This window comes from Nyctibius grandis, chromosome 27 (genome assembly GCF_013368605.1).
Source record: "Nyctibius grandis isolate bNycGra1 chromosome 27, bNycGra1.pri, whole genome shotgun sequence".
Taxonomy (NCBI): Eukaryota; Metazoa; Chordata; class Aves; order Nyctibiiformes; family Nyctibiidae; genus Nyctibius; species Nyctibius grandis.
Genome location: NC_090684.1, coordinates 6,573,452 through 6,586,367, shown reverse-complemented (window position 1 = coordinate 6,586,367; position 12,916 = coordinate 6,573,452). Strand labels below are relative to the sequence as shown.

Here is a 12,916-nt window from a genome sequence, read left to right as displayed (position 1 = left end):
TTACCATAAAGGTTTATGAAATGAATGTGTAGTGCAAGAGGCTAATCCATGGGCCTCCCAGGAGAATGGGTCATTGCTCTGGAGATGGACCACTCCAACAGTTCTCCCCACCCAGAAGGATTTTAGGGCTGGACAGAGTATAGACACTGTGGCAGCTCTGCCCAGACAGCTGCACACCAGCTGGGTGCTGGAGGACGTAGGTAAATGCAGCAGTGGCAAAGGTGCTCCAGCTGGGCTATGGGGATGAGGGTGACCTCGATGAAGAAGGGTTGGCATGTGAGGGACCACAAAGGGTGAGCAGCATTAAAGGTGAGGTGGGATGGGGATGGAAAAAAGTGAGGAGGAGGAGTGTGCCAGAGGGGGTCTATGGGTCCCAGTCCTCAGGGAGCATCTGTCCTGCTGCACAATGTCCCATCAACTATCTTTCTCCTTCTGCGCGGTCTCCAATCCCTAACATCAGATCTGGTGACTCCCCAGGCCCACTGCCCCCAGCTGCTGTGCGTTTGCTGAGCATGGGGCACCCTGACAGGCTGAGTGCATCCTGGGGAGCCACAGCCGGGGGCCGAGATGGCTACGCACTGACCCTGTACCACGCGCGGCTGGGCACCGTGGCAGCTACAACCTTGCTTGGGAGAGACACCCAGAACTTCACCTTCACGGGACTGGCCCCAGGAAGCAACTATGTGCTGGAGGTGGTGTCCATGGCGGGGTCCTACCAGACACCTGCAGGGAATGTCAGCAACTGGACGTGTGAGTACCCTGTTTTGGGGGTGATGCATGCCTTGCTGGGCAGTCACGAAAGATCATGGCAAAGGACATGGCCCCGCTGACCCTCATGGCAGACTGTGAGCCCTGCCTGAACCCAAGGGCACGTTAGTGCCATGGCACTGAGCAGGGCTCTGCCCACCCTCACCATCAGCTCCACCAGCCTGGATTAGGCCAGCTGAAGCTCCAAGGGCTGGGCTTCAGGGGAGAGGCATGGAGGAAGGAGCAGCAGACAAGGGTGTTCACCTTCCCCTCCCCTCTAGCTAGCTGGGTACTTCCTCCTCACCCATCTCTGGGTGTCTGGCTTCAGCTGGGACAGGGCTGTCTCTGCTCAGACAGGCACCACCTGAAGCTTGCAGAAGCTGCTTTTAGCTGCCTCCGGGCTCGTGGATGCAGCCATCCAGCCAAGACAAAGTGCCCTGTCCTGTATGGTGCATCCCTTCTGATGACACTGCCAAGTTACCCAGGCAATGTCCTCAGACCCTTCACTGACACAGCTCCCATCCTGTCTCTCCAGACCCCCTGGCACCCCGTAACGTGTACATGACAAACCAGGGGTATCCCAACAGGCTGAGCGTGTCCTGGCGAGCTGAACCCCAAGGACAAGACAATTACAGGCTCCTCCTGTACCATTCGGGATCAGGTATTGTAGCAGCCAATGTATCTGTTGGGAAAGGCACCAGCAAATTCACCTTTTCTGGCCTGGCTCCGGGACACAAATACCTGCTGGAAGTGGTGTCCATGGCAGGGCCCTACGCAGCCTCTGCGGGGAACATCAGCGACTGGACAGGTAAGTGGCAAGAGCTGGAGGTCTTTGCATCATGCATGAGGCTCATCCTTCCCCAGCTGGGCAGACTCAGCACCTGTGGTGGGCAGGGACACAGCCAGGACTGCTGCCTGGAAGCTGTAGGTACCACCATAGCAATGGGATCATGGGCCGTGCAGGCCCCTGGTGGAGGGGAGCGCAGGGCAATACTGCTGCCCATAGGCCAGCCTGGCAGCTACGGTTGCTGTTTCAGGAGGCAGACCTCCAGCTGGAGGCCCCGCTGTTCACACAAGTTGGCTCCTCCAGGCACCGGAGGCTGAACAAGAGCAAGGGATCCTATGGCAGTAGTCCTGCTCTGGTAGAGGACACCCACAGCCTGGGAGACCACGAGGCCTTACAGCCAGTGGGGGACACCCCACCATCCCCGCTGCCTTTCTCCCAGGCACTCAGAAAATTCCTGGCATGGGGGATAAGGGGAGGCTGGGCTTATTTTTTTTTTTCCAAGGAATGTGGAAATTGCAGATAAGCACAATAAGCCTTTTCATGTGCCTGTCCCCACAGTCCCTGCACTTTGCTTGGGGAATCCGGAGGTCTCTACTCCCACGCTCAGCCAGCCCCTGGCAGGGTGCTGGGAGTCATGTGCAGAGCCCTTCAGGCAGGTCTCTAACGAAACTTGCTAATTAACAGGAGGAAGAACCCATCTCCTCATGCTCCTCACTGTGCATGTCCTCCAATTGCCATTTAAAGGTCATTTCTGGTAGTGGCAGCCAGCAGCTGCAGAAATGTTATCACTGACCATATGAAGTTTCTTTGCATGTTACCCATCTTCTACTTGTATCTCTATAGGATGGAAGAGAGTACATGCATGCCAGTAACTCTCCCTGGTGTGGTTTTCACTGTAGTCCCCTCGGTTCCCAAAAATCTCTCTGCGGTGGCTGAACGGAACAACACGATGCTAATCTCCTGGGGCAGTGTCTCTGGACAGCAGAATGACTGCCAGCTGTGGCTGCGGGATCCCAGGAACAGCACACTGCCCTGGCAGCACGTCCTCAGCAGAGGCCAAGTCCAACACCTCCTCCAGGGGCTGGTCCCAGGGAGGAACTACTCTGTCTCCTTGAGCTGCGTGGCCGGGCCCTACTGGAGCAGCACCAAACCCTTGACAGTGTCGATGGGTGGGTACGCGCTGCCATGGGGATGGGGGATGCGTGGGCTGGAAGGGGGAGAAACGCCTGGGTGGCCTCAAGAGTGGATCAGCCCTTGGGTGTCAACAGAAGCATGGGAAGTCTTCATGGTGGGAGATAAGGAAAGCCAGCGAGGTGACCCTCTGGTAGCCATCAGCTCCCTAAGCTAGTCCCATCACAGAGATTTCCCATCACCTTGTGGCCTGGCTACCTGTGAAGCAAAGCAGATTCTGCAGAGATCTCCATTGGGTTGCTTCTCCTGTAAGACATCTGTTCAGGGTCCTGACTCATTTGCCTTGTCCTGTGGCCCTTGGCACAGCAGGCTCCCAGGTCACAGATGTCCAGGTCTGCTACTCTCTCATTGACCTAGGAACAGGCAGTAGAGGACCATAGTAGCTCTGGGCTGATGCATGGGCTGAGGCTGGGATTCCTCTGATCCAGTAAGTTCAGAGCATGCCCTGTGCCCTTCGCAGAGCCAAACCCAGTGAAGGATGTGCAATGCCTACCAGAGTCAAGGCGCCTTTACTTGAACTGGACCAGCTCTCCTGGAGATGTGGAGGCTTATGAGGTGGTGACAGAGAGACTCTCTGATGGACTTCCCACCTCCAAGTATGTCATGAGCGTCCCTACGAGCGAGGCCAGTCTGGAGGGGCTGAGGCCAAACTCATCCTACCAAATTCTTGTGAGCACAGTGGGCATGAACACAATGAGGAGCCAGGCTGTGACTCTTCTCTGCAACACACCAGTGGAGGGTGAGTCCCCTTCTTTCCCACAGCCTTGCCACAGACCCCAGGAGAAGACACCCAGTGTTGCTAATGAGACCTGGGGACTCTTTCAGATGCCTGTGAGCCCCATGTGGTCCTCCACTGAGCTGCAGTGGGTCAGGGCTCTGGGCAGTGATGCTGGGACTAGTCACAGGCTGAGCAACGTGTGGTGGGTCTGTGGGAGCAGGGACATACTAACAGGCTGTGCTCCCTGGTTCCTCTTCCAGCCCTGCCTCCACCCCTGCGAGGAGACATCTTCAAGGTGGAGGCCAGCTCCACGGTTATCATTTCATCCGACCTGTTCAGCGAGGAGAACGGCCAGATTGAGTATTACGGTGTCATTGCTACCACTAATGATTCACGTAAGTGCCCCTGCACATCCCGATCTGCAGTGGCTCCCTGGAGGGCAGCAGGTCCCCTGGATGTCACTTTGGGACTACCACTGTCACCTTGTACATTCCTCTTCAGTGCTGAGGCCCACCCAGGAAATCATGTCCAGCACATGGTATGACCACTATTATGGGACAGAGGACTCCTACCTGGCTGTGCTAATCCCCAATCCCTTCCATCCAAGTCCCAGGAGCTCCCCTGAAACCTGGCGAGTGCCAGTGGGAACAGAGGAGTGCGGCCAGTCCAGGGCAACATGCAACGGGAAGCTGAAAGCCAACGAACAGTACAGGTGAGAGATGTCAACATCCCTCCTGAGGTGAAGGGGCTGGAGGAGAAAAGAGACTGCACGTGTCCCTGCAAGGTGTCACCAGCTCCCTGGATGTCACCTCACCCTCGTACTCCCCAGACAGTGGACCCCAGGGGTTGCTCCACCAAGCAACGCTTGAGGGATGCAAGGGATGGCATACCGGAGAATATTAGACAGTGTAAGTGGGCAGGGAGAGGGAGAGCAGAAGGCTGAAGCTGACAAGGGCTGTATGTGTTGCCTTGGGAGCCGGGCAGTTGTCCACCTCCAGGGCAAGAACTAAAATGGATGCCGCTATTTGTAGGACTTCTGTATGTGACTTGGAGCCACGCGCAGACTTAGCACAAAAATGAAACTGATTCGGTAATATTAGTTCAAGTGGTGCCTACACAAGTGGGGGCTCAAAGGTTGAGGGTAGCAAACACACAGGCTAAGGTCCAAGTTCCCCATGAGACACACACACGGATCACAATATTCATAAACTCAGAGTCTTATTTGACAGTAAATAGAATCCAGGAACATGAATGTACAAGCATACGTATTTTGTTATAGGGTACCTTTAAAATAGTTGATGGTAAAACAGGTTTTCTACTACGAACAAAGAATCATCTCTTTAGTCAGTCCTCTGTTAATTTAGCAGCTCGTGATTTTGTCAAACAGGGACCATATCCCTAGGCATTTCTCTGACAAAGGGATTCCCCAGAATCTGGTTGTCCCATTTCAATTTAAAGAAACTTACAGCAAGGGTGTCTGACTAGTGACAGAAGTTGCTGAGAAAGTTGGGAAAAGAGAAAGAAAGACCATGAGAGATTGTGTGCATGAGACAGAGCTTCACTTTCCCCTATGAGTAAAGTGGGAATTAGATCTGCCTTTAAGCTTTGTGGTGAGTGGAGTCAAGGTCCCTGGTGTTGGGTTTGGACCAGCTGGTTCTCCTTCCTTTCTTCTTCTCTGCTTTGCTCTCCCCAGTTCTGTTATGTGCAAACTCCACGCTTAGATGAAAAACTTGTATGGATTCTTATAGAGTCGTTTCAGATTTACACGTTGCCAAACAGGGGCTCTCAACTGAAGCTGCTGTTTGGGGAAGCACCAGCAGAGAACAGAGATTGGTATTAACACGGGGCTGCGTCAGGGGAGTGGGAAATGGCTGCTTCTCCTGGGAAAAAAAAGGGAGTTTCCAGAGAGCCATTCCCTTGGCAATCCCACCCAGAGCAGGATTATCAAGAGCAAACAGCTCTTCGGGCTCTTCCCAGGTACTGCATTATCATGCCTGGCAGGAGAACTGCATGCTGATGCATTCCCACCCCATGCCCACCACAGGTGCTGTGGTCCCTGGGCTGGCATGGGAGAGTCTCCAATTGATTCAGAAGGTTTGAGATTGATTGCCCATCACGCCCATCTGTTCTTTATTGCTAAGGGCTCCTGACCGACTCAGGCATGGCAGGGCAAGCCTCTCTGCTTAACCCCAGCAGCCTCAGATCTCGAGAGGAGTTTAACAACAGCACAAACACACCAGGACACCCTTCCACCCCCCAAATACTGTCCAGCCAGGGTGAGAGTGTATCTGCCCTCCCTGCTTCCCAGCTGCCATTTTCACTCCAACATCAATCTCCCACAGGGTAGCAGCTAATCCAGAGCCATCAGGCTGTCATTAGGCCGCCTACCATGACTCAATAACATGTACTTAACAGTTCAGCTACTCAGGACTAGAAGATACTTTTGTAGCTCTTCACAGCTTGCTTTCATTTTGGCTGCCCTAAACGTACCCTCAGGACACTGTGCTGCTGTCCTAGTTAATCATTAATAGTGTGCTGAAAAGCAGATACTGCTGACAGCCCACCTCCACTCTGCAAGTCAGCCTTGTTTCCTGTCTTTCAGTGAGTTATTTGTCCACAAGCCCTTATCTCTCATGCCATGGCATCTGCAGGCTCAGTTTCCAAAGGTCTTTGCTCTGGCAGCCAGGGCCGGGGTGCTGCCAGAGGGGACTCACACTGGGCTCCACAAACTCTTGGCTGCTAAAATCCAAAGCTACGTTTGAAAGCCTTAGCTTGTATGTAGGGCACAAGAAGACCTACCCTTGAGAGTTGCCTGCTCAGAAGGAAGTCAGCTCTGCAGGGAGCTGTGAGGCTTGGTGTGCATGCTGCCAGGAGGAGGACGTGTGGCAGATCTCCATGGGGAAGAGGATGCACCAGCGACTTCTGTGTGCATAAGGAAGGGTCTGGGTTGGGGCTCAGCCCTCCCAGCTGAGGTGCCCCTGCTTCAGTTACCCAAGCTCAGCTCTTCCAAGTCCACCCAATTAATGGGTTGACCTGAACCAAGACAGTGACTCAACCCAACTTGATTTTCCCTACTTACTGTTGTCTTTCCCTATTTGTGTCCTATAAGAGAGAAGAAACTTACTACTTGTCTCTGCAAATAACCCTTCAGAGGAGAGCTCTTTCCCATTTGTGCTTTCTGAACATTTTCTTATGTTCTCTCAAGCGCAACAAACTTGTCCAAGAAGCAGAAAAGGGAGGAAAGACTATTTCCACACATTCCCTAAATCCCTACCAGGAAACCAGCTTCTTCCAATACAGCAGTACAAAACAGAGGCAGCTGTCCTGTTCCCTTGGGTCTTCCTGCTGCTGGCTGCATGGGTGCTGTGCTCAGTTCAGATTGCCCCTGATGGCAGGACTCTGCTTTGCCCTAGGTTCAGCATCGCTGCCTTCACCAAATACGACCCAGTAGCCCCTGCAGTGACGTTCACCACGTTCTCAGGTAAGATGGAGAATGCCATCTTCCCTACCTGGCTGTGTAGGTTAGACATAATTAACAACCTGACAGTGGCAAGCCAGAGGGAGATCATAGGCTGCAGCAAATATAGTAAATAGAGTAAATGCAGCCATTTTCTGACTCTTACTTCTGTCCGTTCTCTTTTTTACTTCAGCTGCTGGATCCAGTGCAGATGCAACTCCACTCTCAATGCCAATAATCGCTGGAATCATTGTGGGATTTCTCTTGACACTTGCAGCTATTTTTGCTTTGGTCTACTGGAAACAGCTCAGAGCAAAGAGGTGAGGATGAGCCACCTCTTACCTGGTGGGTGCAGGCTGAGAAACCCAACCTCCAGTGCCAGGCCAGGAGGAAGAGCAGTGAGAGGGTATAAAAAGAGATTTAGGCAAACTAAGACACCCGCTGGTGGAGTTATGCCTGGCATGCACGGAGGCAAATGCAGAGGGCAGAGGGGAGCTGCCTGTGTGCAATGAATTCACAGAACCCTGCATGTGTACCTGATGTGAGCTGTCTGCTCACAAGCACTCCATGAGCCAGCAGTACGCGATGCGCTCACAGTGTCTGTCCCTGCACTGCACGGAAAAGTAACATCTTCCATGCTTTGATTCCAGAACCAAGAAGAGCAACCTGCCCCAGGAAATGGTGACCTACAGCTTGAGGTGAGTGCTGGAGCCTTCCCTCTCTGTGTGTCCCCACTGCAGGTCCCAGAGTCCTTCACCTACTTCCTTTCTCATGCTTTGACTCAAGGAAAAAGCCAACTCTGTCTCTGCTCCTTCAGTTATTTTTTAAATCTTAGGCTTTCCCATGCTCATGTATTTATTGCCCAGCTCCATTCCAAGCCAATGCATTGTCCACACCTCCTCTGCAAGGCTTCTGCAGTAGGAGGATATCCTCATCATCCTGAAATCCCTCCCAATATTTAAACAAAGCTCTGTTGGACCCACTTTCCTGGGCAATGATGTGGGCTATAAACCATCCCTGTGTGTGTGCATCCAGGTACTGCAGGTCTCAAGGCTGGGCTGTCTCATTGGCCACCTGACTGGCCTGCCAGACCTCCCAATAGCTAAGGCAAGTTTTCCTCTGGACTTCATTTCATGCAGAAACATCCATCGGCCAGTTCTCGTACAGAACTTCAAGCAGTACTATGAGATGAAGACAGCAAGTGCTAACCATGCTTTTTTCCAGGAATTTGAGGTGAGATGAGACTCCCTGCTAGAGATGAGACTTAATTTCTCCTCTAGGTAGCTTAAGCCCCAGCTGTTGTGTGGCCTGTATGGACTCCTCATCTCCAGGGACAGTAACCCATCTCTCTAGCAATGCAGCCACCCTACTGGGCAGTCTTGGAGGCTACAGATTGGATGGACCAAGTGATCAGGCAATTCCTTTGCTCAAAACCTGTTTTGTTCGAGTTCTGGTAGAAACACGTGTTGTCTGTGGCGTGAGGTGAACTAGCACTGTCCATAGCTCCTGGTGGACAAAGCGAAGGGCCCCAGGCCTGGACTGGAGGTGAAGATGCTGAGTGGTGTTGCAATGAAATCCACCTTGACAGTGCTAGAAAAGAGCCTGCAGCCAAAAGGAAGGTCAAGAAGCACTCTCAGAGCTATAGGGCCAGGCTGTGAAATTCACCTCCAGCTACCTTCACTGGCTTCTACTACCAACATCTGAATTGTTCTGCTGTCAGCACTTTTGAAAGTCCCATGAGCGATTTCAAAGCCATATCAGATCACCCTACTCTGGCCTTCTGAGTGAGGACAGTGGCAGAAGCAGCACAAGATATTTCTATTTTCACAGCACAAGATGTTTCTCTTTACTCAGCACAAAATGCTCTGAGCTTCTTGGTAGATTTCTGATTTCTGAGAAGGTTTTTTTTCCCCCAATACTTGTTCTTGGGCTTGTTTGCTTTTAAATACAAACAGCGCTGTTGGAAAAGGCACTGGGGAAAGCCACCTGTGGCCCAGAGTTCACAGGCCATACAGAGGGAGGGGTAGAGCAGTTCCCTGTGCATGGGTGACCCTCTTGAACCAGCAGACAGAGCCGTTGGCCATGAGCAGGGAGCTGCATCAGCCAGGAGCTCTCCAGGGAGACATTTGTGCTTATTTCCTCCCCTGTCCTACAGGAGCTGAAGGAAGTTGGGAAGGAGCAGTCGAAGGCAGAGGCTGAGCTACCAGAAAATGTCTCCAAGAACAGATATCCCCACGTGCTGCCCTGTAAGTGCTGTCTCCTCCCTCCTCCCCCCAGCATCCAGGGTGGGAGTCATACTGCAATGCACAAGGACGGGCTCACCCTGCATCGCTGCAGGGTTCACAGTCCCTGGTTCTTCTCCTGGGAGAAGAAGGACTCTTGAAATGGGCCTCAGTTTCCATTTTCCTGCTGGAGACTCAAGGCTTAAGGGTTGAGCCAGGGCTGAGCCACCGTCCTCCTCAGCTCCTCCAGGAGGCTGCTGGGCAGGTGCTGGGTGAGCCTGGCTCAGAGATGGGTCCCAGCTGGAGATTAAAGGGGAACCATGAGTGTCCCATGGCTTCTCCATGAGCCTCATGATACCAGCTCTGTTTTCATAACGCCTGCTAACCCAGCTGGCAGGCAATGCTCACCTCTCCAGGGAGAAGGTACCTGGCTGAGCAGAGAGCCTCACGGCTGGCTGCATACATGGAGCTGCTGGGGCTTCTCCTGATGTGTTACCCATGTGAGGAGGAGATGGCCATGTCTTGGTGAAGGGCTGCCTTGGTGATCACGTGTGTATGGTCTCTTTCAGATGATCACTCTCGGGTCAAGCTGAGCCAGCTGGGGGAGGATCCACACTCAGACTACATCAATGCCAACTTCATGCCTGTGAGTGTCCCCTTGCCTTCCCCACAGAGACATGGCCACAGGGCACCATCAGGGAAACTCTGCCTGGATTGAGGTTGTGAGGGCTGGTGGGCAAGAGCTGCCACTGAAGCCACAGCTGGCACAGAATGGCAAGGAGTTTGGGGTCAGGCAGAGATGCAGGGGTTGATGGAGGTTGTCAGATGGCAAATGCTGCGAATGCAGAGGTGTGAGTGTGAGGAGACTGGCAAGGCTTTCCGCTTGCTCGTTGAGCACTATCCTCTTCCCATCTCCGAGCTTACTACCCTGTCTATCTGCCTGCTCTTTCTCCTTCTGGTCTGTGCAGCTGCATTTGAACAACCCTGGAGCTGTGCCCGCATCCCCCATCCGGGAGATTTTCCCAGGTAACAGGCAGGGCATGCAGCATGCATGCATGGGTGTGTGGATCCACGGGGCATGTGTGTGTCGAAGGGGCAAAGAAGCAGCCTGAGACCTTGCATGCTCACCCTACCTTCAGCAGTGACTGAGGAGCACCAGAAAGACCCAGATCTGTCGTTCCCTGGTTAGGCTGAATGAGGAACTGCTTGGAGGGAAACGGTGGGGTCACATCTTTATTCCAAATATGTAGAGATCACGTGCTGGGCAGCACATGCTTCCTGTGAAATCAGCTGCTTCTGAGGTCATCTGCCTGGGAACTGTGCCTGCATGGGCTAAGGGCAACGGGCATTTCTCCCTCTACCACAAAAGCAGACCAGCCACTGACTCTGTCCCAGGGCAGGATCCACCTGCCTCCGCAGCCTGCCAGCTCCTCCTGTCTGCCTCTTGCTCAGGGCTACACATCCCAGCAGGAGTTCATTGCTACCCAAGGGCCCCTGAAGAAGACGATAGAGGACTTCTGGAGGCTGGTGTGGGAGCAGAACGTCTGCAACATCATCATGCTGACAGTGTGCATGGAGAATGGGCGGGTAGGTCAGCACCGCTGGGCTTCCACGTGCCAGCCCAGACCTGGTTGTGTGATCTGAGCCCAGGGCTGGCTTTGTGCCTTCTGCCAACCCCTGCTCAGATGTGGCTTCAGGGTGAGCACGGGTCACACAGCTTCCCCAACAGGCAGTTTGGGGGAAACTGAGGCTGATGTGTGCAGCAAGCATTAGCTTGGGGTAGGAAGTGGCAGAAGTGGAGCTTAGCTGGAACCATGCCCATCACCCTCAGATATTTGTGCAGCATCTGAAATTACCACTTGCCTCTGGATGAAACACCTCACATGGATGGTTCCTCCAGTCGCCAGAGATGAGGAGACCCACATAGGTCCTTTTCTCTGCACGAGGCTGAGATCCAAACGAAGGGGAGGTGGGGGAGAGCTGTGCAAAGCTCCTGGTGGGAAGGGGAAGCACCCCTGCCAGCTCCCCAAGACCTGCCCTGCCTCCCCACACAGCTGCTGCTCTCCAGATGCTCCCAGGGCCCAGGAGGTCACCCAGTGGGACCTGGGCCCTCAGTGGCCTCACTGGGACCCTGTCCTACCTGTGCTCTAGGTCCTCTGTGATCATTATTGGCCGTCCGAATCTGCCCCGGTCTCCTATGGGCAGGTCTGGGTCCACCTGCTGATGCAGAGCAGCTCTGAGGAGTGGACCATGCGTGAGTTCAAACTGTGGCACGTGAGTAAGGACCCAAGAGGTCTCAGGGACCTGTCATGGGCTGGGGGTTTGCATGGGATGCCGTGGCACTTCTTGGTGGCGGTGGCATAATTTTCTTTCCCCGCCATTAGCGGGGTTCAAAGAAGACCCAGTCCCCTGAGGAGCAGTCTGTCACTTCAGACTTGGTAACACAGCGGTGTCCAACGTGTACCACCCCTGCTGTCCACCCCTGCTCTCTCCTTTCCACACCCCTGCACTGGGACACAGCCTGCAGCTTCAAGTGCATATTCCCTGGCAGTCAAAGGCAGGTTTCCTCCCTACCACCTCCACATGCCTCACCATGGCAGGGGGGCTGTGGGGGAGGACAGAGGAGCAGGAGCCACCAGGCAGTGCAGCAGACCTGGTGTTGGCTGCTCCCTGCAGCTGAGCCAGGTGTCCTCAGCTACCTGGATGCTCCCAGGGCTGTGGGGTGCAAGCATGCCCCTGTCCCAGTGGGCTGCACACCGATCACCAGCATCCTCGCTGGCAGGAGGGTCTCCGGGCAGAGCGGCATGTGTCCCACCTGCACTACACAGCGTGGCCCGACCACGGGATTCCAGAGTCCACGACTTCCATTATGACCTTCAGAGAGCTGGTCCGGGAGCACATCCAGAGCACCAAGGACGCGGGGCCAACCCTTGTGCACTGCAGGCAAGGCTCTGCTCCGGGGGGTGGCAGGAGGGGATGATGGGAGAGGGCATGCGGGACAAGGGTCCGACTCATGCACAAACTGGGAAGGAAAGCAGTGCCCGGGAGACACGGATGGTCTGTAGAAGGTCTCCTGCTTGGGCGTTGGGGATTACAGCTCTGCTTGCAGCCTGCCCCCCAGTCCCAGGAGATGGGGCAGCTGGAGGTGATCAGCACCAACCCAGGGCAGTCTGAATGGCTTCTCAGCCCCATGTTGTGCTGGGACCAGTGCCCCAGGGTGCTCAGACCAGTGCCCCAGGGTGCAGCACCTGGGAGCCATCTCTAGCAGCAGGAGGGGAGCCCATCGGCTGTGGGGTCAGGCGATGTTTAACCCTTGCTGTCTGTGCATCCAGCGCCGGGGTGGGCCGCTCTGGCACCTTCATTGCCCTGGACCGGCTGCTGCAGCAGATGAAGCAGGAGAAGGTGGTGGACGTATTTGGTGTTGTTTACGCCTTGCGGATGAACCGTTACCAGATGATTCAGACGCTGGTAAGACCTCTGCTCCCTCTTCCCCCAAGCCCCTTGCTCCGTGGCGTAAAAGCTAGCAGGGCTGGCAGACAGATGAACTGGTCGGGCAGCCCCAGCACCCCTAGGCTGGTCCCCAACCTGACATTGTGTCACGGTGCCGCTCAAAGCAGCAGCTCAGCTGGAGTGGAATTTTCTCGGCTGTGGGGGTCTCCAGCAGCCTTATGCCCTGCTACATCCATAGCAGCAACATACAGAGCCTCAGAGGCCTCCCAGGAGGTTCAGAAACACCCCAGAGAACCTAGGAACAGGATCAGGCCCTTTGCAGGCTGTTCTTAACCCACACCATG

General features: G+C 54.4%; 1 protein-coding gene across 1 annotated transcript in view; it reads left to right on the top strand.

Annotated features, from left to right (window-relative positions):
• LOC137674152 (receptor-type tyrosine-protein phosphatase V-like) overlaps positions 1–12,916 on the top strand; it is a 36,445-nt gene that overhangs the window by 14,800 nt on the left and 8,729 nt on the right. Inside the window, exons 15-30 of the mRNA XM_068419333.1 lie at positions 478–750; positions 1,283–1,555; positions 2,434–2,703; positions 3,186–3,464; positions 3,704–3,838; positions 3,945–4,155; positions 6,857–6,924; positions 7,094–7,220; positions 7,551–7,598; positions 8,040–8,133; positions 9,056–9,146; positions 9,692–9,768; positions 10,575–10,709; positions 11,274–11,396; positions 11,905–12,065; positions 12,455–12,590. Coding sequence (XP_068275434.1) covers positions 478–750; positions 1,283–1,555; positions 2,434–2,703; positions 3,186–3,464; positions 3,704–3,838; positions 3,945–4,155; positions 6,857–6,924; positions 7,094–7,220; positions 7,551–7,598; positions 8,040–8,133; positions 9,056–9,146; positions 9,692–9,768; positions 10,575–10,709; positions 11,274–11,396; positions 11,905–12,065; positions 12,455–12,590 — 2,501 coding nt within the window. The remainder of the gene's footprint in view (positions 1–477; positions 751–1,282; positions 1,556–2,433; positions 2,704–3,185; positions 3,465–3,703; positions 3,839–3,944; positions 4,156–6,856; positions 6,925–7,093; positions 7,221–7,550; positions 7,599–8,039; positions 8,134–9,055; positions 9,147–9,691; positions 9,769–10,574; positions 10,710–11,273; positions 11,397–11,904; positions 12,066–12,454; positions 12,591–12,916) is intronic.